General features: G+C 52.1%; 1 protein-coding gene across 1 annotated transcript; it reads right to left on the bottom strand.

Annotated features, from left to right (window-relative positions):
- Positions 1 to 392: 392 nt before the first annotated feature.
- On the bottom strand, positions 393 to 21292 carry LOC311199083 (olfactory receptor 14A16-like; the record flags this gene model as incomplete). Its single annotated transcript, XM_084273123.1, has 2 exons — positions 393 to 989; positions 20987 to 21292. The coding sequence occupies 2 exons, from the start codon at positions 21290 to 21292 to the stop codon at positions 393 to 395; spliced, it is 903 nt and encodes a 300-aa protein (XP_084129249.1).
- Between the last annotated feature and the right edge of the window lie 409 nt (positions 21293 to 21701).

The following is a 21701-nucleotide window of genomic DNA, read 5'->3' as shown; positions in this document are numbered from 1 at the left end:
GGGCTCATGAAAATACAGAAAGCCTTAAAATGCATATCTCTTTAAGTCCTTTTCATTAAAAAACTCCAGACTTCTACAAATAATTGGATTTCAGTTAGGTATTCAATGATGAACAGTTCAAAGGAATATTACAATGGAGGATATTTTTCCTTCACGGGTATTTTCTGTTATGGCTCAGTTGATAGAGCAGAGCTCATCATTACACAGTGTCTGGGTCTCACCAGACCAGGAGATAGTCAATTTGGAATGGGATGAATGAGGACCATGTTATTATAGCTTAGACAGAACATAATGAAAAAGAAACCAACAAGTAAAATCCCTACTAAATCAGAATGGTCCTAACATGTGTTACATGGCCAGTGATAGGCAGAAGATGCGGAGTTTATTGCTGCTTAGAAACATCCAGTAATAAGTTTCCACAGGGCATCCTTGAGCTCCTGGTTCCTCATGCTGTAGATGAGGGGGTTCACTGCTGGTGGAAACACAGAGTAAAGAAATGACACTACCAGGTCCAAAAAATGGGAGGAAATGGACTGGGGCTTCAGGTAGGCAAACGTGGCAGTGCTGAGAAACAGGGAGACCATGGCCAGGTGAGGGAGGCAGGTGGAAAAGGCTTTGTGCTGTCCCTGCTGCGAGGGGATCCTCAGCACAGCCCTGAAGATCTGCACATAGGACACCACAATGAACACAAAACACCCAAAAAATAAGCAGACACTGAGCACAATGACTCCAATTTCCCTGAGGTAGGCATCTGAGCAGGAGAGCTTGAGGATCTGGGGGATTTCACAGAAGAACTGGTCAAGGGCATTGCCATGGCACAGGGGCAGTGAAAATGTATTGGCTGTGTGCAGCACAGCATGGAGAAACCCACTGGCCCAGGCAGCTGCTGCCATGTGGACACAAGCTCTGCTGCCCAGGAGGGTCCCGTAGTGCAGGGGGTGGCAGATGGCAACGTAGCGGTCATAGGCCATGACAGTGAGAAGACAGAACTCTGTGGAGATAAAAAAGGAAAAGGAATATATTTGAGCCATACATCCTGTGTAGGATATGGCCCTGGTGTCCCACAAGGAATTGGCCATGGCTTTGGGAACAGTGGTGGAGATGCAGCCAAGGTCAGTAAGAGAGAGGTTGAGGAGGAAGAAGTACATGGGGGTGTGGAGGTGGTGGTCACAGGCTATGGTGATGATGATGAAGCCATTGCCCAGGAGAGCAGCCAGGTAGATGCCCAGGAAGAGTCAGAAGTGCAGGAGCTGCAGCTCCCGTGTGTCTGCAAAGGGCAGGAGGAGGAACTGGCTGATGGAGCTGCTGTTGGACATCTGCTGCCATCAAGTGTGGGGACCTGTCAGAGAAGGAAAGACAGTGGTTAGGGAACTCTTCTGTGAGGAAAACTTCTCCTAACACTTAGGGAATGCCCCCAGATTGATTGTCTGTATGAAGGAGGACTTTTGGCAGGTCTCTTTTTGGGACGACTCTTTTGTTCTGCCTTGAGAGTTCCACTGCTGGGAGGAGGGTCAGCTGTGGGCTCTTGATAACTCAGTCCTGCCTGGCAGCAGAAAGTAAATATAAGTATGGTGTGATGGGCTAATTGAACCTTACCAAACGCGTGGTGATGAGCAGCATTGCCAGGACCTTCTGAATGGGCCTCCTCTCTGGGGCACAAGGCTCCCTAGGAGAGTGATGCAATTTTAGGAGGCAGCCTGCAGCCCAGCAGGAGCCCCCGGAAGTCCTCAGTCCTACAGATGGGGGTTTTGATGTGAGGGTGAGCTCGGTGCCCCACTAATTGATGTGCCCAGATCCTCAGGTAATAGTGAAGCAAAGGCAACAAGGACAGGAGGGGAAAGAGCAAGAAATGCTCCAGCAGAGGCTGGATGCACAGGGACAAACAGGCACTCAGGTGTTTCTCCTCACTGGGAGTTGGGCTGTCAAGAAGACTCCTGATGCTAAGTCTGTGCTGGGTGGCAGAAACCAGGGTGCTGCTGTGGGAAAGTGTCTGTACTGCAGGGGATGTCATGGGGGTACCAAATCCCCACTATCAAGGCATTTCTGGGAGCAGCTCCTTCTACCTCCCTGACGTCTCTGCTGCCTGGAGCTGTCCTTGGAGCTGATTCTCTCTGCCCATGTCACCTCCTGCTCTGTACTCACAGACCTCATCCAACCTGCCCTGTGCTCAGCTCTGCTCTTCAGACCCCTCCTGGCATCAGGGAACTGCCCCAGGGAACCTCTGTGCAAGGCTCAGGAAAAGATCCAACATCTTAATGAGAATCACGTTTTCACTGCATATTGTTGAGGGGATGAATAAGTTCTCATCATCCACAGTCAGCACAGCCCACAGGAGAGGAAAAGTCAAAGCAAAGACTCTGCTTTACAGGAAAAAAAAAAATCTCTTTGTAATTTCTCAAGAATCAGCTGGAGCTGGGAGCAAAGCTGACCCAGGCAGCACTTTCAAACAGCAGAAGTACCTTACTCTGCCCTTCTCTGGGTCACTCCTTCAACCCGCAGGTGCTGTCTGTATTCCTGTGGAAAGCCAATGAGCCAGACTGAGTGCTGACAGCTATCTTGCCCCGTCCCTCTGATGGGCCAGAAGGGCATCCCTTCCAGGCAGCATTTTATTGTCCTATGGAGAACCTGTCCTCCTGACAGACCCCACACAGTGCCCCATGTGCCAGCTTTAGGAGATCCCTCCAGGAACAGAACCTGCACTGCCCTGCACCCACAGACGTACCAGGGAGAGGCTGTGGAGATTTCTCCTCCAGTGAGCTCTCAGCATCCATCAGCTCTCTCAGCCTCACAGGTCTCCCCTCGGTGCCTACAGGCAGTGTCCCCAGCCCTGTGTGCTTGGCAGAGGAGCTGCTCCTGGGCAGAGCTGTCTCTTGTCAGAGCTGCTGGGTTGCCATGAGCTCCCTCCACCCAGGAGCCCAGCCCAGCTCGCAGCAGAGGAGCAGGCAAATACGTCACATACTCCATTCCCCAGAGTCTCCTGTGAGGTGTCCCTGGAGCTCCAAGCAACTAACTTGGAAAGACACTAAGTTTTTATTGCCTGTCTCTCCCTTGGCTGGGGAGAAATCCTTCTGTCCGGCAGAGTTGTTTCTCCTGACCAAACCAGAGCTGGGCAGAAGAATCACCTTTCCTTGTCTCCCCATCAGACAGGAACCCCCAGGCAGGGACAGGGAGGTGACTCTTTCCCCCTGTGAGAGTCACTTCAGACCCCTCATGCTTGCTCTGCAGCCCTGGGGCTGGAAGGGGACATGTTTGCCTACCTGAAGAGCCCCTCTCAATCTCCTCCCTATGTACAGATTCACTGGTTCACAGAACTCTAGGGATTGGAAGGGGTCTCCAGAGATCATCCAGTCCAACCCCCCATCCAAAGCAGCTCCCTAGGACAGATCACACAGGTCAGTGTCCAGACTGGTCTTGAATATCTCTAGAGAAAGAGATTCCATAACCCCCCTCGGCAGCCTGTCCCGGGGCTCTGTCGCCCTCACTGTGAATATTTCTTCTCCATTTTGGTGTTGAACCTCCTATTCTCCAACTTGAAGCCATTGCCCCTTGTCCAGTCTCCACAGACCACTTAACCTGGTAATGGCATTTCTTTACTCAGTGTTTTCACCAGCAGTGAACCCCCTCATCTACAGTATGAGGAACCAGGAGCTCAAGGATGCCATGTGGAAACTGAGGACTGGATGTTTCTAAGCAGCAACCAGTTCATCATCTTCTTCATTGTATTGCTGGCCCTGTCGATTCAATTAAATATAATCATGCTGAATTGATTGATGGAGATGTCGCTTAAGAGACAATTAATATAAATTTAATATAAGAATTTTCATGTTCTTAAGAATAGATTTGTTTTGAATTTTAGTAGATGTGGTTTTGCCCCAGCTGAGAGCCGAGCACCACACAGTCGCTTGTTCTTTAAAAGGGAGTGTGTGTGGGGGGGGGAAGTTAAGAGGGAGGACGGAGAGAGAAGGGAAAGGGAAAAAACCCCAAATCCAAGGAAACAAAACCTCGCAGGTTGGGTAAAGTCAGTTTACTAGAATAGCAGAGAGATATAACAATGATAACAGGACTTTGTAGCAAAATATATGAAACTGGTGATACACAATGCAGTTTGTCACTGAACCACACAACTCAGGCTGCAGCCAGAGCTGTCCCGAAAATGGTACTGTCCCCAAAAATGCACGTCCTGGAGCTGCCTCCTCCTCCTCCCACCAGCCCCCCTTTTATGATGAGTATGACGTAATTGATATAGAACAGCCCCTTTGGCCAGTTCGGGTCACCTGTCCTGGCTGTGTCCCCTTCCTTATCCTTGGTAGGGAAATAGGAACAACTGAAAAGTCCTTGATTGCTTGGCAACAACCAGAAACATCAGGGTGTTATCAGCACTGCTCTCCTCCCAACTCCCAAACACAGCATTCCATGTCCTATTAGAAAAGACATTAACTCCATCACAGCCAAAATCAGGACACTGAAATAATGACCTCATCCAAGGGGCTGGTTGAGGAGGGGTGGTCATGCCATGGTGCAGCACTCTGTTATTGTTGGGTTTGAAATGGTACTCTCCGTGCTGTCACTGGGTGTGAGTGCAATTTGCGCTGATATTATTCCCCTTTTATGGTGCTTTTGTCAGTAAACTGTCCTTATCTCAACCCACAGAGGCTCTGTCTGTTTCTCCTCCGGGAGTGAGCGAGCAGCAAGTGGTGGTCAGCAATTGATTGGAGCTGAACCACCACAGTTTCCAAGCCACAAGCAGCAAGATTCTCTACGAGAAGTTGGTGGGAAACTGTATCCAAGGCCTTGCTAAAGTCAAGGTAGACAAAATCCAGAGCCCTTCCCTTGTCCAAGAAGCAAGTCATCCTGTCATAGAGGAAGATTTGGTTGATGAAACAGGACCTGCCCTTATGAACCCAAGCTGGCTGGGCCTGATCACCTGGGCGTTCTTCATGAACTAGTTAATGCTGCTCAGGATGATCTGCTCCATCAGCTTCTCTGGCACTGAAGTCAAACTATCAGGCGTGTAATTTCCCTGATCATCCTTCTGTCCCTTCTTATATAGGGGGTTACGTTGACTGATCCAGTCAGCCAGGACTGATGGAAAAGTGGCTTGGTGAACCCCCCTTGCCAGCTCTTTCAGCACCCTTGGGTGCATCCCATTCAGCCCCACAGATCTGTGCACATCTCTGTGGTGCAGCAGGACCATCTCCTCCTGGACTGAGGTGGGGTCATTCTGCTCCCTGTCCCCGTCTCCTATCTCAGGGAATTGGATTCTCTCTGTACAACTGCTCCTATTACTAAAGACAGCGGCAAAGATTTCATTAAGCACCTCAGCCTTGTCCTCATCTTTCCACAATGATTCCTCATGAATCTGATAGGGGATGGAGGGTCTCCCTGCTCTTTCTTTTATTTAAATGGAGGACAGATGAATTTCTAGCTGGGCTTTGGACCAACAATGAGGAGAAACTCTCATCCTGTTGTTCTTCCCTCAGCATTACACACCCCACACTGCCCCAAGAAGAGCCTGAGCAATACCTGAGGGGCAGGACCAGTCTTCCTTAGGGCTGGGGGTCAGGGCTTGGCCTTTCTGCTTCATCAAACCAACCCAGGGCTTGCTCAGCATCTCAGCTGCTTGTACATTGCCTTTGCTTACCAGCCAACATGGCCTTCAATTACCTGTGCTAACGAGTCCCTGGGGAGGCTCAGCCAGCAATGGCTCTCAGCGGGACTCATTAATACTTCAGGGGACTTTGGCTTCTACATTTAACATGGAGTTTTTTGTGTAATTTCCTCTCAGTACCTGAGCTTCAAGGACTCAGCACCAAATGCACCCCAGGGCTCATTAAACGTAAAAGGCAAGCCATAATGAGCTATGTCTGTTCATGTAATTACCTTCAGGTCTTCAAGAGATGTACAGACCATTGAAGCTGTTTCAAAGGGAGCTCAGAGTAAAAGTGATTTCTTTTTAAGGGTGTAGGTTATTATTTTCACTGTAGAGGAGAGGTGACAAACTTTGACTGAGATTGATCCAGGGTGCCTTCTAAGGAGGTCTGAACTGGTCTGAAAAAGTGTCCCTTGAGGCAGTGGAGACAACCTTGCTGCACATCTCTACAAGCCCACCATGACTCTCACCAGCCAACTGGGACTTGCATCCCTTGTCCTTACATCAGGTCTCTCTGCTGCACTCCACAGTGGGGCATTACAGCCCCTCTGTACCAGCTCCCCTGCTTTCCTTAGAGAACTGGCTGCACACAGGCAGCACAGAGGGAGTTATTTTCCCAACAACAGAAGAAACCTGACAAGATTCACCATTAAATTCAACACTCCTCACTCTATGCCAAGTGCAATCTGCCACCAGTGAGGTTCACCTGCCACAAAGCTTAACCCTGTGAGAGATGTTCTAGTGAGGAAGGAGACTGTGAAATCACCACAACTCAAGAGCTGGCTAAAGACAGAATGAGTCAGACAACTGCCAGAAAGGCAAGGGTTTAACTCCCTGAAACTCAGAGCAGCAGCTGGATGGTTGGGAGGTGTCTGAATGGTCCAAGGGGAAGGGGAAGGAAAATCTAGAGAGCAACCAGAAGCACTGGTGTGCAGATCCACTTTTGGAACAATGGCCAATTGACTTTGGAAAGGTAGAAATATGTGACAGACAGGGGAGATTAAATGCACAGCTGTCCTGTTTCAGGCCAGGCAAGAGTTCACCACCCCAAGCAGCCAACAGAGGTGAGCTAAGTTAGCAGAGGTGACCTGAGTTAGCACAGCTGAGCTGAGTGTGTCCAGGCTGTTTTACACACCACCTGACATCTCTCCCCCATAAAAGGGGCTTGTTTGGGAGGGACACTCATGGTTTCCTTGAGGACAGTCTGAATGTGGCTGGGGCATTTGGTTGGTCCTTGCATTGTGCAGTACCTTGTGATCCTTTGGTCAGTAAAGTACTCTGTGTTATCACTGGATGTCAGCGTAGTTTGTGATGTGCTGTTATCATTTTTTCACTGTGATTTTGTCAGTAAACTGTCCTCCTCCCAGCCCACAGAGCATCTGTCTGTTTCTCCTCCAGGAGTGAGCATTATAACCTGGCCCTTGTACATGAGTACCAAGGGAACTGTCCTAAAATTGCCTGATGCCATTTTAGGACTCTACCAGTGTCCACCTTCAAACACACTAAACATCCAGAAATATCTCCCAAACAAAACGTGCGAGGGCTGAAAGATGGGTCTGGACTACAGCCTCCCCAGGTAGCACACTAGCAGCACCAGGAACCTTGGGGCTCAGGGCTTTCCTTAGAAAGGGAACAATCCTGACAATGCCTGATGTCACTTTTGGGCTCTACCAGTATACACTTTCCAACTGCTAAACGAACAGCAATAGATCCTTAAAAAAAGCTTTGAGGGATGAAAGATGTTCCTGGATTGAAAGCTCCTGAGATAGTCCACAAGCAGCCCCAGTACCCTTAGGGCTCAGGGCTTTCATAGACAACAGAATCTTCCTGGAAGTGCTTGACATCATTTTTCGGGCTCTAACAACGTCCAGGTTTGAAACTGCAAAACGTCCAGCAATAAATCCCCCAAAAGAAAATCAAGGGCTGAGAGATTGTCCTGCCTTGAAACCTCACTAGGTAGCCCACTATCAGCTCCAGTTATACTCGGACTCAGGTCAGTCCTTACCAAGGGAATGGTTGTAACGGTTCCTGATGTCATTTCCAGGCTCTACCAGCATCCAACTTGGAAACTGCTAAATGTCCAGCAATATCTCCCAAAGTAAAAGTGAGAGGGTTGAAAAAAGTTGCTTGGAACGAAACATGCCCAGGTAGCCAACTAGCAGCCCCAGTAACCTTGGGGCTCAGAGATTTGCTTGCTAGGAGAAGAGTCCTAAGAGTTCTTGATGTCATTTCCAGGCTCTGCTACAATCCAACTTCGAAACTGCTAAAGCTCCAGCAATAACTCCATCCTAAATAAAATTTGAGGGATGAAAGTTGTTCGTAGGCTGAAACCTCCACTGTGAGAGGCAAGTAGCCCCAGTAACCCTTGCAATCAGGGCATTCCTTGCCATGGGAACAATCCTAACAGAGTCTGATGTCATTTTCAAGCTCTACCAGCGTCGCCCTTAAAATATTCTAAATGTATAGCAATAGTTCCCCAACCAAAGGATTGAGGAATTAAAGAGGTTCCTGGCCTGAAACTCCCCCAGGTAGCCCATGAGCAACCCCATTAACCTTGAGGCTCAGGGAACTCCTAAACAGGGAACATTCAAACATGCTGAACGTCCAGCCATAGAGTCCCAGGTTCTTTAACACCAATTGCTGTCATTTTGTTAGAGGGAACACAATTTGGAGAGATACCTGCATGCACACATGTGCACTGTTAACAAAATGGAGCTTCACTTCAAACTGACCTTGACAAACTTCAGGATTGCAGACCAGAAACATCAAGAAGGTTTCCAACCAGAAGAGATCTTCTCCTCCTGACCATATTTTGTCTGGGCTGGAATTAATTCTCATGTTTGCAGCCCCCAGAGTTCTGTGGGGTGGATTTGTAAGCAAAAAAGTCTAACTAAATGGATTTGTTCCTTGCTGAGCAGGGCTTGCACAGCATCAAGGGCTTTGGACTAATTTTGCTCCAGAAATTAGTCAACTGGGAGTGCACAAGTGCCGGGAAGGGGACAGAACAGGCCCAGCTGACCATAACTGACCAAAGGAATTATCCATACTGTATGATTACAAGAGTGAGCCCACTGTTGTGTTGCACTTGTTGTCTGCAAAGGTGGCCTGGTTTCAGCCAGGATAGAGTTGATTTTCTTTCTGGCAATGGGTGTAATGCCATATTTGGGAGTTCAGATGAGAGCAGTGCTGATAACACAGGGATGGTCGAGTTGTGTCCAAGCAGTCAGGGACTTTTCAGTTTTTTATGCTGCCCTGTTTCTGAGAACACGAGTTGCACCCAGGGAGCTGGGTGGGGACACAGCCAGGACACAGCCAGGTGACCCAAACTGGCCAAAGAGCGTATTCCATTCAATTGTGTCATGCTCAGATGATGGCTGGAGGGGAGAGGATCATGCAGATCCAGGACATGCAGTTTTGGGGACTGTCCAGGTTCAGGACAGCTCTGAGCTGCTGCCCCTGAGCTGTGCGGTTCAGTGAGAAACTGCATTGTGCATCCCCAGTTTGTGTATTGTGCTACAAAATCCTGTTGTTGTTGTTAGTCTCTCTCTGCTGGCCCAGTAGACTGCTCTTATCCAAACCCACGATGTTTTGGGTGTTTTGGTTTCCTTTTTTCTCCCTTCATCCCAGCCATAATCCACCCCCACACCCTGTTAAAGAGAGAGAGTAGCTGTGTACCCGGCCCTCAGCTGGGATGAAACCATGACCAAAGGTTCCAGCACAACACCCGCACATCAAGGCAGCTCAGACATGATGGGTGGAGAACCGGGCACAAGAAGAATTTGGTCATTCTGGGGGAAGCCATAGCAGTCAGAGGTGCTGAACAGGGATCTGGCCATGAGCACATTGGGCTGCACTGGGAGGAGCGTGGCCACACAGACAAGGGCCCTTCTTGTCCATCTGGATGCAGCACTGGTGAGGCCACTTCTGGAGCAGTCAGTCCCAGTGTGGGGCTCCCCAGTCTGGAGAAATGGGGAGGAACACTTGTGTGGGCAGTAAAAGTATGCCAAGTTACAATTAGGGGTCTTGTGTGGAGAGGTTGAGTGACCATTGCTTCTATAGGTCGGGGAAGGGGAGGCTAAGGGAAGCACTGTCTGTGGTATGTGGAAAGCACATAGGGTATCAAATCCACTGAAACTGCAGCTTTGAAGGTCAGAGTGGACGTGAGGATAAAGAAATGTCACTGTGAGGGCAGTGCTGTGATTGAAAAGTCACTCAGAGGAAGTGTGGATGAGCTGGTGGGTTTGTGCTTGTGGGAACAACTGGTGAGGAGGGAGAGACATCAGAACAGGCAGGGACATCATGGGGTGAGATCAAGGTTGGGAAGGGTGCTGGGTGCCTGCAGCCTACAGGGAAACAGGCACAGGTGTGGGGCAGTGTGGGATGGGCTGTGGTGGAGATGGCCAAGGATGCCAGCCAGGATGAAAGGGCCTGATAGTAACGAGGTCTTTGCCCCCTTAGCTGTGGCTGCTGTCCCTGCCACAGAGGCTTCAGAGGAGACACATTGTCCTCATTGCCACAGAGCATTGTTTTCCCATTGCACCCACCCAAGGGGAGGCCTCCATGTGTCACATCCCTGTCCTTCCCTTGGTGTCACACTCCCCACATCCCAAGGAAGAGCCCTGAGACACAGGTGAGGGTCAGAATCTCCCTGCCCAGGGGCTGGGGGTCAGCACTTGGCATTTCTGCTTCATCAGACCAAGCCAGGGTGTCCTCAGCATCAGAGCTGCCTGCACTTTGCCTGTGTTTGTCCTCATGGCCTCCAGTTGTCTGCTCTAAGGAGCCCCTGGGGAGGCTTTGTCAGGAATGGCTCCCAGTGGGGCCTGTTAGTGCTTCAAGGTACTTTGGGCATTACTCCTGACTGAACTTCTTGAGAGGTTTCATCAGTCTTCTCTTGCTACCTTGAGGTCTGTGGACTCAGAATAAAAGACACCATGGGGCTCATTAACATCCAGAAAGCCCTTACAAGCATGGCTCTTCAACTCATATTCATTAAAGAGCTCAAAACTGCTACAACTACTTGGATTTTAGTTGTGTCCTTAGTGATACAGGTTTCAAAGGAATTTTCCATGAAGGACCTTTTTTCAGTCACAGGTATTTTCTGTCATGGCTCAGTTGATAGAAGCAGTGACAGCAACATTATGAGATGGGTACCAATCTCCTAAGTGTTGCTTTTCACAAGGCGTGGCGACCTGGTTCAGGAACGGCAACGGTGCCACCGTCTGGCCGCTCGGTCCATCAGCTCACAGACACCAACGTGGGGGACGGCAAATGGCGTTTGATGGTGACAGCAACAGCATTCTATAGCTTAGATTTATGACATCACTTCCGCCCGCTTACATCATAGGCTTAATGCTATTGGCTACCTGGAGGGCGTCCTACCGTTCCGTACAGCACGACATCTTCCGACCGCCAGGCATTCACTACCTACAACATCCACAGCTCCCTCAGCTGCTCCTCATAGGATTTGCCCTCCAGCCCCTTCCCCAGCCTGGTTGCCCTTCTCTGCACTTGCTCAAGGACCTCAATGTCCTTTTTCTGGTGGGGAGCCCAGAACTGCACACAGTACTCAAGGTGTGGCCTCACCAATGCTGAGTCCAGGGGCACAATTACCTCCCTAGACCTACTGTTCACACTGTTTTTGATACAAGCCAAGATGCCATTGGCCTTCTTGGCTGCCTGGGCACACTGCTGGCTCATATTCAGCCTGGTGTCACCCAACACCCCCAGGTCCCTCTCTTCCTGACAGCTCTCCACCCAACCTTCCCCCAGCCTGTAGTGCTGCATGGGGTTGTTCTGTCCCATGGGCAGGACTCTGCCCTTGGCCTTGTTCAACTTCATCCCATTGGTCTCAGCCCATCGGTCCAGTCTGTTCAGATCCCTCTGAAGAGCCTCCCTACCCTCAGGCAGATCAACACTTCCTCCCAGCTTAGTGTCATCTGCAAATTTACTAAGGGAACATCCAATCCCTTCATCCAGGTCATTGATAAAGATGTTGGACAGAACTGGACCCAGGAATGAGCCCTGGGGACGCCACTCGTGACCAGCCTCCAGCTGGATTTGGTTCCATTCACCCTTTGGGCCCGGCCATCCAGCCAGTTTTGAACCCAGCTGAGGGTCCCCCTGTCCAGGCCAGTGGTGATGTGCGGAAAATAGACTCTATAACTGGAAAGTTATAAAGTAGGTATGTTTATTCAGCGCTGGGTGCATGGGGCATCTCTCCACCACAAACGTGCACACCCACACAGCAAGCCGTTCATGTATTTATACAATCTAACAATGAATATTCATTTTACGCCTATACATATTAATTACCTGTACCCGCCTACCCTCGCCTGGTATGCTAATTAGTTTATCATCTTTCACGCTTGCGCAGATCCTTCAAAAAATGATGGGCCTGGGTCTCTGGTGGTCCATGGGATGAAGGACCCGAGTCTTCCTCATGATGTACTTTTTCGCAAGAACCTTGCCAACCTGCAGTGTTCTTATCCGTTTGGACCAATTTATGTCCCTACAGGGAGACCTGTGGATGTATTCCAGCTATCTGTTCCTTCATTAGCAAAGAGATAATTGACATCTCTGTGATGGATGTTATCCTGTTCCCATTCTGTCTCCTGAATCCTGAATTCCTACAGCTGTTCCCTACAAAATCTCCCTCCCTGCAAGCCAGTTCCTGTGGGCCTCCTTATCTGTTTCTTTCAGCTACATAATTACATGACTTAAATCTTGTGAGCTATTCTTTCTACTTCTATATGCCCCCCCCTCATATTAGGGGGAGGCCAAGAGGTGGTGGGGGGGAGGGGCTGAGATGGGTGGGGGAGGGGCTGGGGGGTGAGGGAGGGGTGATGGATGGGGATGGGGAGGAGAGGTGGAGACTTTTGGGGTGGGGGAGGGGCTGAGATGGGTATGGGAGGGTTTCTGGGGGGGTGGGGGAGGGGCTGTGACCCCTTTCCCCTTCCCCCCCGCCAGGGAATGTGTCCCAGACCCACCTGGGGATGACACTGGCCCGGGACGGAGACAGCAGCATCATCAGACCCTCCCCCACCCGGACCTTCACCCCACCCCGGGACCCTCCTCCAACCTGCCCCTCCCCCCAGCCCCTCCCTCAAACCCCCCAACCCAGAGCATCTCCCCCACCTTGAGATCAGCCCCACCCTGCCCATCCCCCCACCCCGGGAGCCTCCCACTCCCATGAACCCTCCCCCACCCCAATGCCTCCCCCACCCTTCCACTCCCCTCCCCCACTCCCCCCTCACCCCTCCTCCACCCCATCACCCCTCCCCCGTCCCATCCTCCCTCCAACCCTTCCCCCACCCCCTCTGACCTCTTGCCCTCCATCATCCCTCCTCAACTGCCCCCTTTGCCCCTCCCCCACCCCCTGACCCCTCCCCCACCTCCTTTTCACCACTCCCCCACCTCCATGACCCCCTCAAAACCCTCCCCCACCACCCCTGGGAGGGCTTTCACCCCTCCCTCACCCCCCATCACCCCTCCCCAACTGCCTCCTTTGCCCCTCCCGCACCCCCCTCCCCCCTCCCCTACCCCCCTCCGCCCTCTCAGGTCCCATGGGTGGGCTCTGACCCCTTCCCAACCCCATCACCCCTCCCTCACCACCCTCTCTCCTCAAAACCCTCCCCCACCCCCTTCTGCACGGCTCCTACCCCTCCCCTACCCCCCCTCACCCCTTCCCGGGTCACATGGGTGGGCTCTGACCCCTCCCCCACCCCCCCTGACCCTTACCCTCCCCCCCACAGGACTGTGGCCCCGGCCTGTCGCGCTTCTGCGACCACAACACCTCCAGCAGCGGCCTCTGCCTGCAGCCCGGATACCAGGGTACTGCCCCAAGCCACGCCCACAGACCACGCCCGCCACCCCCAAGCCACGCCCATTGTCCTCAAAGCCCCGCCCATGCCGCCACAGCCCATGCCCTCCACCTTAAGCCATGCCCACAGGCTGCCAGGCCATGCCCACAATTACCCAGGCCATGCTCACTGTCCCTCAGGCTCCGCCCACCACCCTACACCACGCCCACAGACAGCCAGGCCCAGCCCACAACGTCACAGGCCACGCCCACAGTACCATAGGCCACGCCCATCACCCTAACCCACACCCACGGGTTACCAAGCCACGCCCACCATGACCCAGGCCACGCTCACCACCCCAAACCATGCCACAAGCCATGCCCACTGCCATAACCCACGCCCACTGTCCTCAAAGTCCCGCCCACACTGCCACAGGCCATGCCCACTGCCATAAGCCACAGGCTTCCAGGCCCCGCCCACCCAGTCCCTGGCCACGCCTGCCACCCCAAGCCACGCCCACCACCACTACAGGCCACACCCACTTCAATAACCCCAGTGACCCCAGTGACCCCAGTGACCCCATGCCCCCCCACTGACCCCACTGACCCAATGGCCACCTCAGAGACCCCATGGCCCCCCCAGTGACCCCATGGCCACCCCACTGACCCCATGACCCCATGGCCACCCCAGTGACCCCAGTGCCCCCCCAGTGACCCCATTGCCCCCCCAGGGTGCCTGCAGGGGAAGGTAGACCTGGTGTTCCTGTTCGACGGGTCCAACAGCATGACCACCCACTGACCCCATGGCCACCCCACTGACCCCAGTGACCCCAAGGCCCTCCCAGTGACCCCAGTTACCCAATGGCCACCCCAGTGACCCCAGTGACCCCATGGCCACCCCACCAACCCCAGTGAACCCATGGCCACCTCATTGACCCCATGGCCACCCCAGTGACTCCATGGTCACCCTATTGACCCCACTGACCCCATGGCCACCCCACTGACCCCAGTGCCCCTCCAGTGACCCCAGTGACCCCCCAGCAGTTCGGCACCATCCGGGACTTCATGGTGGATGTGATGGAGCAGCTGGAGAACATCAGCATCTGGGTGAGCGCCCCCTGCCGGCCGGGAGGATTGGGGAGGGGGGAGGTGGGTGTGGGGCTGGAGGGGACCTGTGGGGCTGGGGGACCCATAGATCTCATGGGGGGGGGAGATGTGGGGCTGGAGGGGACCTGTGGGGCTGGGGGACCCATAGCGCTCATGGGGGGGCTGGGAGTTGTGGGGCTGGGGGACCCATAGACCCCCTGGGGGTGGGAGCTGTGGGTCAGGAGGCCCCATAGACCCCCTGGGGGGTGGGAGATGTGGGGCTGGGGGACCCATAGATCTCATGGGGGGTGGGAGCTGTGGGGCTGGGGGACCCATAGATCCCCTGGGGGATGGGAGATGTGGGGTTGGGGGACCCATAGATCTCATGGGGGGTGGGAGATGTGGGGCTGGGGGACCCATAGATCCCCTGGGGGATGGGAGATGTGGGGTTGGGGGACCCATAGATCTCATGGGGGGTGGCAGATGTGTGGCTGGGGGACCCATAACTCCTCCCCCACCCTATCCCAGGGGGTCGTGGGGCTGGTGGGGGGTGGGAGCTGGGGGAGATGTGGGGCTGGAGGACCCATGGACCCCATGGGGGGGTGGGAGATGCGGGGCTGGGGGATCCATAGACCCCCTGGGGGTTGGGAGATGTGGGGCTGGAGGGGACCTGTGCGGCTGGGGGACCCATAGATATTATGGGGGGGTGGGAGATGTGGGGCTGGGGGACCCATAGATATCGTGAGGGGTGGGAGATGTGGGGCTGGAAGGGACCTGTGGGGCTGGGGCACTCATAGATCTCATGGGGGGTCGGAGATGTGGGGCTGGGGGACCCACAGCTCCCTGGGGGGTGGGATGTGTGGGTAAGGAGGCCCCACAGACCCCTCCCATCCCTTCCCCCCCCCCCCAGTTTGGGACGGTCCAGTTCTCGGCTGGGGTGCAGCCCCAGTTCATGCTGGGGGAGGTCACGGCCCAGTCCCGCCCCCGGGAGCTGCTGGGGGGGCTGAGGCAGATGAGGAGCCTGATGGACACATTCCAGGCCACCCGCTGCGTGTGTGAGGGCTCTGGCCACGCCCCCCACCCCAGCCATGCCCACAGACCCCCAGCCCCGCCCACAGACCACAGCCCCACCCACAGAACCATGGACCCTCCCATAGAGCCCTGGCCCCGCCCACAGCCCCATAGCCCCGCCCTAAGACCCAGGTCCTGTAACTGTTCAGGGGTGAAACTCCAAACCATCGGGCGTGAGAAAGTGCCTAGGTAGTTGCCCATCCTCTGCCACCTACCCTGCCACTCGTGATTATCTGGACTCGCAGGAAACTCTTGAGTGGTATTCATAAACATTTGCTTAATATTTAACAAAAGCAGAACCATGTGCACCAAACCTAAAAACAACAAAATGCTAGTTTGAATTCCCAGGGCTATTGGAAATCTTCAAAAACTGTTACCAGAGCTCTTGTATTTAGCCCAAAGGAAGAGAAAGCAGCATAGATATTCCTTTCTGTACTCCCACCATACCAGCTGCCGTTATTAACTCCTCCCTGTCCAAAGAATAGACAGGGCAGCAAAATCTTATACACATACCAGCACAAGTTCACGATCAATGATATCAGTAAATACCAGAGCATCGTGACCAGAGACTGCTTAAACCAAAGTGCTTATCAAAACTTTGTCTTAATTGCAATCGAGTCAGGGTCAGATCTACCGTTATCCCAAACTTTCGGGCCCCATGTTGGGCGCCAAAAAGACTGTCGTGGTTTCACCCCGGCTGAGAGCCAAGATCCACGCAGCTGCCTGCTCCTTAAAGGAAAAGAGCAGGGGAAAGGGAATGGGGGGTGGGGGGTGAGAGGTAAGGGAAGGGAAAACGAAGGGGAAAATAACCCCAAAACCAAGAAATTAAGAGGCCCGTGGTTTGGGATAAGGATAGTTTACTAAGATAACAGAAAGATACAATATAACAATGCTAACAGGACTTTAGAGCAAAAATGTATGAAGCTGTTGATACACAATGCAGTTTCTCACCAAACCCACAGCTCAGACCGTGCCACCCAGAGCCGTCCTGGAACCCGACCGTCCCCCAAGAACCGCGCGTCCCGGAGCCGCCCTCGGCCTTCCTCTTGTCAGCCCCCGATATCCTGGGCAGGACGTAACTGGCATGGAATACTCTCTTTGGTCAGTTGGGTCACCTGTCCTGGCTTCGCCCCTCCTTTCTCATGAAGAGCTGAGAAAGTCCTTGACTGTCTGACAGCAATTAACAACATCAGGGTGTTATCAGCACTACTTTCATTTTAACTCTCAAACACAGCATTCCATCCACTGCTACAAATGAAATTAACTCTATCCTGACCAAAACCAGGACACATGCCTAGTGACATCTTTTCAGCAGACTGGTGAGACGTCTGAACTTCACTTTGATCACAGGATTCCACCTCCACTTGCTCTTTGGACATTGAGATGCCGCTCAGCTCTCTGGTTCTTCCTTTGAGTTTCAGAGAGTGGAAAACATCCCATCTCTCAGAAGTCAAATGAACTGTTCTGTCAGAAGGTCAGTGTGTTAATAAGTGACCTTTCTATGTATATGATTAAGTCTGTTTAAGCAGAGAATCTCCTCTGAAAGCTGACCCCCTTCACATGCTGCTTGGCCGTAGCATCAGCTGAGGAGAGAGATTTCATGGGTATTAAACTGTGTCATGTTGAACTGCTGTTTGTTGTCAGAGAAATCTGTCTGTGCCTGGAAAAGTGTTGGGAGTCCCAGGAGGCCAGGGAGGGAACTGCTGGGCTTGGGGAAGAGCAAAGTTCTCCATGCAGGGTTGGATCTGAAGAGGCTGCTTTTCCTGCCTGTCCAGATCTCCTTAGGAGACCTCTGGACCAGCCCCCATTGCAGCATGCTGCTGAACTTTCTTCCATGGTCTGAGTTATGACAGAAACATTTTTTCCTTTGAAAAAATCCTTCATTGTGAAACTCCTTTGAAATCTTCATCACTCAAATAAAACCTCTCCATTTAGTTATACAGTTCTTATTTATTTTAAAAACAATTATGGGGAGAGCCATGCTTGTAAGGGCTTTCAGTATGATTACTGAGCCCCATGGTGTCTTTTCTTCTGAGTCCACAAAACTCAAGAGACCAAGACAAGAGTGAAGAAACCTCTCAAGAAGTACAAGTCAGGAGTAATGCCCAAAGCACCTTGAAGCACTGACAGGCCACACTGGGAGCCATTACTGATAAAGCCTCCCCATGGGCTCATTAGAGCAGACAACTGGAGGCCATGAGGACAAGCACAGGAAAAGCACAGGCAGCTCTGATGCTGAGGACACCCTGGCTTGGTCTGATGAAGCAGAAATGCCAGTGCTGACCCCCACTCCTGGGCAGGGAGATCCTGAACACCACCTGTGTCTCAGAACTCTTCCTTGGGATGTGGGCTGTGACACCAAGGGTAGGACAGGGGTATGACACATGGTGTCCTCCCCTGGCATGGGTTTAAGGAGGCAATGATACTCTATGACTGTGAGGACAATGTGGTGTCTCTGAGGCCTCTGTGGCAGGGATATCAGCTCTAGTCAAGGAGACAAAGACCTGGCTGGCACCCTTGGCCATCTGCACCACAACCCATGCCACACTGCCCAACGCCTGTGCTGTTTTCCTGCAGGCTTCAGGCACCCAACCCCCTTCCCCAACTTGATCTCACTCCATGATGTCCCTGCCTGTTCTGCTGTCTCTTCCTCCTCACCAGCTGTTACCACAAACACAAAGCCAACAGCTCATCCACATTTCCTCCAAGTGACTTTAAGCACCACAGCACTGTCCTCAGAGTGATGTTTCTTTATCCTCATGGCAACTCTGACCTTCAAAGCTGCAGTTTCACATGGACTTCCTTTCTTAGGTTCTTTCCCTGTAGCACAAAGAGGGCTTCCCTCAGCCTCCCCTTCCCCAGGCTAAAGAAGCCCAGGTCTGTCAGCCTCTCCACACAAGACCCCTAACTGTATCTTGGCAGAATTTCTGCCCACATTACAGTTCCTCCCATTCCTCCAGACCGGAGAGCCCACACTGAGACTGACTGCTCCAGAGGTGGCCTCACCTGTGCTGAGTCCACATAGACAAGAAGGGCCCTTGTCTGCGTGGCCACGGTCCTCCCAGTGCAGCCCAATGTGCTCATGGCCAGATTCCAGTTCAGCAGCTCTGACTGCTATGGCATCCCCTGGAATGACCAAATTCTTCTCCTTGTGACCGCTTCCCCATCTAGTCATGTCTGAGCTGCCTTGATGTGCGGGTGTTGTGGTGGAAACTTTTGTCATGGTATCTTCCTTGAAGTTTTAAGAGAAGGTTTAAGAAGATTTGAGAGAGAGAGAGAGAGAGTGCATCAGGGGAAGGGGGTGTGGGTTTACACACACCCCACCCCCCCCAGCTAAGAAGGAAAACATTTCAGAGGAACTGACTGAAACCCCATTTCCCCAGTCCCTGCCCCTCCCTGTGCCACTGTGGGGGGGATGATGGGAGAAAAATCATGACTAAAGTGAAGTCTGCTAAGAAGGGAGGGATGGGGGAAGGTGCTTTAAGACCTGGTCACTCTTCTCACTACCTGACTCTGGCGTCACTGGGTGTGTAGCTGTAGTGTCATAAATTAGTTTTCTTTCCTTTATTTTGTGTTGAGTCTGTTTTTCTCATGACACTAATTACAGGGTGATACCTCTCTGTCCTTATGTCAAATCCTAAGCCTCCCAATATCTATGTTCTCCCCTTTCTGGCTGAAAAGGGGAGTGATAGGGGGATTTTGATGGGCATTTGGCCTCTAGCAAGGCAAAACCACCGCAGACTTGAACAGACCGTGGAGGGGCATAAAGTCCCTATATTACACATGAAAAACCTGTTGGGGAAGACACTCAGGGATGTTCCTTCTTCAGACAAAGGCAAACCCATTGATGGGGTTGCTTTTGCGCAGGGACCTGGGTGCGCTTGATGGGGGATGTGAAAGGATGGGGAAGTCCAGTGTGTACCCCGAGGGGGTTTAGTTCTAGGAAAGGATAGCCAGTAAATTTTTGGTGTATAACTAAATCTGTCAATGGCAGATGTTCTACATAATAGATCAATGATGTTCTGAATGTCCCCAATACTCCGAACATGTAAGATCTGCCCATGATGCAGATGATGTGGAAACAGGGGTGGATAATGTCCTGATACTGGCCAGGTAAGAGTTAACGTCCCCAAGCAGCCAGCACAGGTGATCTGAGTTCACCTGGGCTGTTTTCCACACCACCTGACACCACTTCCACCTAAAAGAAGCTGGTTGGGGAAGGGTATGGGCTTGGTGCCTCCAGAAGAGTCAGTCAGTCAGTCAGTCAGTCAGTCAGTCTGTCTGTCTGTCTGTCTGTCTGTCTTTCCTTTCAGGCAGTACTCTATAATTGTCAGGTAAACGAGGTACCCTGTGTAAGCACTGGGTGTGGGTGTAACTGGCCATTATTGTTCTACATTCGTGGTGAATTTTGTCAGTAAACTGTCCTTATCCTGTCCTGTCACGGTGGGAAAGCATTGCCATTACAGACAAGTACTCTAGCTGTTCAGCTGACGAAAATGTCCTTGTAAATTTTTTATTAATAAAAGGGGGAAAAAAAGAGGAAAATTATGGCTCTGTGGAAGCAGATGTGAGGCAAAGAGAGCACAGCTCATCCTTACACGGAAGAGCAGGTGATACTGCATTAGGAATGGGATGAACGTTGACCATGTTACTATAGCTTAGACAAACTAGAGAGGAACCAAAACCCAGCAACTAAAACCCCTATTAAATATGAACTGATCATAACAGGAGTTACATTGTCAGTGGTATTCAGAAGACAAGCAGTTTATTGCTGCTTAGAAACATCCAGTCATCACTTTCCACATGGCATCCTTGAGCTCCTGGTTCCTCATGCTGTAGATGTGGGGGTTCACTGCTGGTGGAAACACTGAGTAAAGAAATGCAAATACCAGGTCCAGAAATGATGGGGGCTTCAGGTAGGTAAACACACCAGTGGTGACAAACAGGGAGACCACAGCCAGGTGAGGGAGGAAGGTGGAAAAGGCTTTGTGCTGACCCTGCTGCGAGGGGATCCTCAGCAGAGCCCTGAAGATCTGCACATAGGACACCACAATGAACACAAAACACCCAAAACCGAAACAGGCACCGACCACAGTGACTCCATTTTCCCTGAGGTAGTCATCAGAGCAAGAGAGCTTCAGTATATAAGGGATTTCACAGAAGAACTGGTCAAGAGCATTGCCATGGCAGAGGGGCAGTGAAAATGTATTGGCTGTGTGCAGCACAGCATGGAGAAACCCACTGGCCCAGGCAGCTGCTGCCATGTGGACACAAGCTCTGCTGCCCAGGACGGTCCCATAGTGCAGGGGGTGGCAGATGGCAACGTAGCGGTCATAGGCCATGACAGTCAGAAGACAGAGCTCTGTGATGATCAAAAATACAAAGAAAAAGATTTGAGCCACACATCCTGTGTAGGAAATGGCCCTGGTGTCCCACAAGGAATTGGCCATGGATTTGGGAACAGTGGTGGAGATGTAGCCAAGGTAATTAACAGCGAGGTTGAGGAGGAAGAAGTACATGGGGGTGTGGAGGTGGTGGTCACAGGCTATGGTGATGATGATGAGGCCATTGCCCAGGAGAGCAGCCAGGTAGATGCCCAGGAAGAGCCAGAAGTGCAGGAGCTGCAGCTCCCGTGTGTCTGCAAAGGGCAGGAGGAGGAAGTGGCTGATGGAGCTGCTGTTGGACATCTGCTGCTGTCAGATGTGGAGACCTGTGCAAGGAGGGAAAGGCAGTGAGAAATTAAGAAATGCTTCTTTGAGGAAAACTCTTTCTACTTCTCATGGAATGCCCTCATCATATCAGCACTGTGGGGCTGTCAGGACGTACCAAATCCCCACTGCCAGGGTATTTCTGGGAACAGCTCCTTCTCCATCCCTAACAATGTTTCTGCTTCCTGGAGCTGTCCCTGGAACTACTTCTCTTTGCCCATGTCACCTCCTGCTCTGTGCTCACAGACCTCATCCAAACTGCCCTGTGCTCAGCTTTGCTCTGCAGACCCCTCCTGGCATCAGGGCACTGCCCTGTGAACCTCTGTGTGTGCAGGGCTCAGGAGAAGCTCTGACAAGTCCTAATTACCAATGACTTTGCACTGCCTGC

This window comes from Gallinula chloropus (genome assembly GCF_964237585.1).
Source record: "Gallinula chloropus genome assembly, chromosome: 19".
NCBI lineage: Eukaryota > Metazoa > Chordata > Aves > Gruiformes > Rallidae > Gallinula > Gallinula chloropus.
Note: the sequence above shows the minus strand (reverse complement) of the source record. Positions and strands in the feature narration are given on the sequence as shown.